Genomic DNA, 5,170 nt, shown 5'->3' with positions numbered 1-5,170 from the left:
TTCGTCCATTAAACAAATCATTTTAGTTCATCCGTGGATGTGACTAGATTACATTGATTGAATGAACGAGGTTACATCTTTGTATTCTTTATCTTCTTCGCATCTTCAAATTGTTGTGTTCGTATGTTTATCGATTCCTTAATTTAGCAATAACATCTATAATTTTTCCAAAGTAAGATGCATGTGTTGATTTATTGACACTTGTTTTTATCAAGTACTCTCCCAGATGTGGCACCTAAAATAGAACCACACGAGCAACAAGAACCATACAAACATATATTTAGGTTACACATTCCCATAAACAACATTAAGCTTCAAGGGCATTACACGTCCCATTACTTTTATTCCTCTATACATTATTCGCTATAAACTTCGTTATTACTTTTATTCCTCTATACATTATTCGCTATAAACTTTGTTACATGATTGGACCAACACCGCTAACATAGTAAAACACCCAACAAAGGGATCTATGCATCCATTTGTATGATGCAACGGAGACTTTCTCCTTTAAGCATGAGGTCAAATGCTTTGTTGATGTCCGAGAAACCAACCTGGTGAGTTATAAACTTCTCCACTTCTATTTCCTGCATCCATCAAAACCAAACTATAAAAGTGTTCTACAACTCTTCAATTACTACTTCAATCAATGACTAAATCAATAAAAAAAACTATAAATCATCACCTTGTTCATGTACTTTTCAACAACACCAGGAATATCTGTTCGGGGTTTATAGTTGCCAAAGAATGTACCCTTCAGAGTCCTCTCATTCAAGAAATTTATAGGAAGAGTTTTGAATTCATCATCTTTACTTGGCACACCAACAAGAACTGCCACACCCCAACCCTACAAAAACATCAAGTTCTCATCATACAAATATATAACACCAAGAAATAGAATAATGGATTAAATGGATTTGAACGGGATTTACGTCATGAACACATTCAAAAGCCGAAATCATTGCCCTAACATTTCCGGTGCACTCCACACTCCTATCAACTCCACCATCAGTCATTGCAACAATGACCTACAAAAAGGGTAAAACATTAAACAATGGGACTAACATTTTGAAAGTTCAAGTTAAAGTCTCAACAAAAAAAATTGTATATCTCATGCTAGGAAAAAAAAAAAAACCTCTTGGATCGGTTTGTCATGATCTTTAGGATTCACAAACTCGGTAACACCAAACTTCTTAGCTGTTGTCATTCAAGAATTCAACAAACATACTTGAGAAATATCGATGTATGTTAAGAATTAGTCAACTTTTTGACACATAAGAGTCGATCATGGAGTGACTTACCTTCATCGGCTCTACTCTCATTTAGGTCAATACCAATAATCCTTGAAGCCCCAGCAATCCGAGCTCCTTCAGCTGCCTGATATCGAACCAAAAGAAAATACAAATCCAAATCCTTTTCCACAATTTAGCCAAGTTGAATACACAAATAGAGAAAGAAACAAAAGTCAACTCACAGCAAGCCCTACAGCTCCTAGCCCAAATACAGCAACAGTCATGCCCTTTTTAGGTTTAGCAACATTCAGGGTTGCACCCATGCCTTCATGCCCAAAAAAAAAACCAAAATAAGTTAAAAGTAACGCTTACACTTGTTGATTTTACAGAAACGAAATAAAGAAACCAACCAGTGGAAATCCCACAGCTAAGAACACAGACTTTGTCAAGGGGAGCATCAGGATTGATCTTAGCAACACAACCAGAATGAACAACTGTGTACTCGCTGAAAGTTGAGGTTCCAAGAAAATGGTAAATCGGGTTTCCATCTTTTGAGAATCTTGTTTTTCCATCGTTTATCATTGTACCCCTATCAGTATTAATCCGGAGAAGATCACACATATTGCTCTCTTCAGACTTACAATGGCGACACTCCCCACATTCTCCGGTGAATACTGGGAGGACTTTGTCCCCTGGTTGCAGCTCTGTCACACCTTCACCTACGCTCTCTACAATTCTATCCAACAGAAGATAAACAAATATGAAGATTCGAATTACATATCATCAGAATAAACTTGAAACAAGAAGTTTAAAAGGAGGATTACTATACCCTCCGGCTTCATGGCCTAATATGCGAGGAAACAAGGGATTTTGTCCCTGCAACATGTATACTCATGTTTAATGATCGGATAGTTGAACAGAATTTATAATTATGAATGGTAATTAATCTAAAACTGAAGAACTATGAGTGGTAAATGTTCGTGGGGAATGAAGTAAGAAGTTATATATGACCTTAGCTTCCCAAAAGTAGACATCGGTGTGACACAAAGAGGTGAAGAGGATCTTCAATCGGACTTCCATTTTTTGCGGTGGCGCCACTTCCACTTCTTCTATTACCAGTGGCTTCCCGGCTTCCCATGCCACCGCAGCTGCATATACAAATGAAATGGGAAATTGTCGATATTGATTTAGAACAACCAATGGAAAAATAAATAAATAATATGGATTATAATAGGAGATTATCAGAAAACGGAAAACAAAAGAAGAAATTCAGAAGAACACATTTAGAAACACAGATGATAACATCTCATGAATCATGAACACACACGATGATTACCGCGAGAATTCTGAAAAGTCGAGATAAAAAAAACTGACAGAACAGCGGAAGCGATCATCTAACTATACGAAAAAAGAGATTGGGAGATCTGTAACTTAAATCCGTCATATTCACATCATAAAATTTTGGGGAATGCAGAGAATTTGTGAAAATAAAATCAAAATCATGAGATGAACAGTACCTTTGCATCGAATGACTTCACCGGACATCGTCGTAGATTTTTCTCGTTATTTTTGGTTCAGATTGGAGCAAGTGTTTATATATGAAAACGAGATGGTGATGGTGAAGGTTATGATTTATAGCCAAAAAACGTAAGACACAACAAGCCACCGCCTTGACTGGGAGTGACAGGTGTAAGCAAGACGTTTAATCCTCTCATGGTTTTGAAAACTATAAATTACAAGTTCGTCCTTCGACATCACGTGTTATTTTTCTAAAATAGGATTGTTGAAAGAGGCATGTATTACAAAATTACAGAAAAGTACAAATGTATTTTATTTTAACAGAAAAAAAGTAAAGAGTTAACTATAGTTTTGGTCCTTTTGGTTATCTCAATTTTGTACTTTTAGTGTAACATTTGATATTTTTATATGGATGGTTTGGTGGTTTCCAAATCTAGCATGCGTCGTCCCGATACTAACTCCGTCTTAGATGCTCTGTTAATGCCCCCTGAAATTATGAAAATTCCCATGTTTTTACCTCTGATTTTTTTTCGGTAACTACAAACGGAAAAAGCTTCATTCTCTTCACAACTCCACCTCTCCTCCACCTATCACCTCTACCAATGCCTTTCATGCCCTGCAAAATCCGGCCATACATTATTCTATGGGAAAATACCAACTATAGACATTTTTTTTTGGTGTGTGTGGGGATTTCAGAAAAAAAATTGTGGTTATAGACATGCATTACGCGGAGGGGTGCTCTATGGGCTCCGCGGAATGATCGATTTTGTATGATTTTCAGACATTTTGTATGGACCGCACGCAGACACATTAAACCTCCGTAGAGTGTTCGGTTTAACATATTATTAAAGCATCCGCGTAGCATGTTGACTAGGTCTCTGCGGATTGATTAACCTCTCTGTGTAATGTGTTTGTTTGGTCTTTTGTGACGGTTTTTTATCATTTAAAAGAAGTTTTTTTTGTTCTATTTAAAAAAACGATCAGTTTTAGGGTGAATTTTTTTTCCAGATAAGATATGAGTTTTGTTAACTACTTGTGTATTTTCGCCGATTTGGGATTGGTCTGCTTAAATAGTTTAAAGTTTTCTATTTTCTCAAACATTCTACGCATCAACTCCGAAGTATAGGTCCATAAATATGTACCCCATGCAAACCTATAATTTTCAATTTATTTATTATAAATATTTTTGTATTTATACACAATTTTTAAATGTAATATCTGTTTCAATCATATATATTATCCGCAAGCTTTGTATACTGATGCGGGAATGCATCTTTTAACGTCCCGTCCGTGAAGACCTTTCAACATAAAAACAAGTTGGATAATCATTACCATATCTTCATCATGAAGTTGCAGATAATTCAGAGACATAATGTACTCTTCTAAATCGCTGAGCTGCAAACGAGCATCTGTAATGTATGAGAACAACCGAGCCTAAAGATTTGAATTTGACCGACCTTTTTCGTCATGGAGTAAATCGACATAAGGACCAACTTTTAACCCACTAATCAAAATATACTCTGTTTCACCAAAATCCAACTGCATCGATGTATCTCAAACAAAAACCTCCCCGATTCAAACAGTTGCCGAGACCGTACTTCATGCAACATCATCAAATACACGAGTAAAGGGTCACTATTGGGGACATGCATTCCTAAGAATCTTCCAAACGGTGGAGCTTCAAATAATGTTCATTGCGATTGAGTTAGCTGCAGAAAATAGTCTTTAATGATCGTATCGACCACGTTTTTTAAAGTTAAATCAACTTTTTGTTCGAGATCATTGTGCTGCAAAACATATATATTTAATTTAATATAAAACGTTAGTAATTGAAAATAAAAACAAGGTTTTAAAATTACATAGTAAATTTGGTTAAGGAAATAAATAGCAACGTAATTTCAATTTACATTATAAAATTAAAAAATACCCAGTTATACCATTCACATCAATTTACATTAAAAATTAACTAGCAACATACTTTCAATTTATAAATTATTAATTTTTCTATTAAAGGGTTCATTTTGAAATTAATTGCTATAAAAGGACAGAAAAAAAAGGAAAATGGGAATTTTAGGTCATTCCGCGGAGGCCCCTCTGCAGAATGACCTATCCCCTCCGCGGAATTGATCTTCGCCATTTCAATTCAATTTCAATTCCATTTCCGCCTATTTGCAGGTTTTTAATTCCATATTCATACCATTTTCATCCTAAATCTAAATAATACGAAAAAGGAAAACATTAATCTAAAGAACGTGAAAACGGATTACCCGTGAGCCGTATCCATCAACAAAAATGTTAGGGAACTGCTGATCCATTTGTTATCGTTGGAAAAGGTCGTCAAATGGGTTGCTGTCGATATCAGAAGAAAGGCTTGTTGTCGATGTCGTCGGAGCGGCTGCTATTGATGCGGAGACGTGGAA

General features: G+C 35.7%; 1 protein-coding gene across 2 annotated transcripts; it reads right to left on the bottom strand.

Annotated features, from left to right (window-relative positions):
• Window positions 1-255: 255 nt before the first annotated feature.
• LOC145057287 (alcohol dehydrogenase 1) lies at window positions 256-2,879 on the bottom strand. Of its 2 annotated transcripts, none has more exons than XM_079005077.1 (10): window positions 2,750-2,879; window positions 2,244-2,380; window positions 2,062-2,108; window positions 1,643-1,968; window positions 1,475-1,557; window positions 1,302-1,377; window positions 1,136-1,197; window positions 933-1,028; window positions 686-847; window positions 256-587 (listed from the first exon to the last, which is right to left on the bottom strand). In XM_079005077.1, exons 1-10 carry the CDS (start codon window positions 2,775-2,777, stop codon window positions 471-473), a joined length of 1,134 nt encoding a protein of 377 aa, XP_078861203.1. In that variant the 5' UTR covers window positions 2,778-2,879; the 3' UTR covers window positions 256-470. The 2 variants fall into 2 exon arrangements, with proteins under 2 accessions (XP_078861203.1, XP_078861202.1); XM_079005076.1 differs by lacking the exon at window positions 2,750-2,879 and adding an exon at window positions 2,569-2,707.
• Between the last annotated feature and the right edge of the window lie 2,291 nt (window positions 2,880-5,170).

The sequence above is a fragment of the Lactuca serriola genome, chromosome 6 (genome assembly GCF_051521515.1).
Source record: "Lactuca serriola cultivar US96UC23 chromosome 6, Lser_US96UC23_V15, whole genome shotgun sequence".
Taxonomy (NCBI): Eukaryota; Viridiplantae; Streptophyta; class Magnoliopsida; order Asterales; family Asteraceae; genus Lactuca; species Lactuca serriola.
The sequence above is the reverse complement of the archived record's forward strand: the minus strand, read 5'-3'. Positions and strand labels throughout refer to the sequence as shown.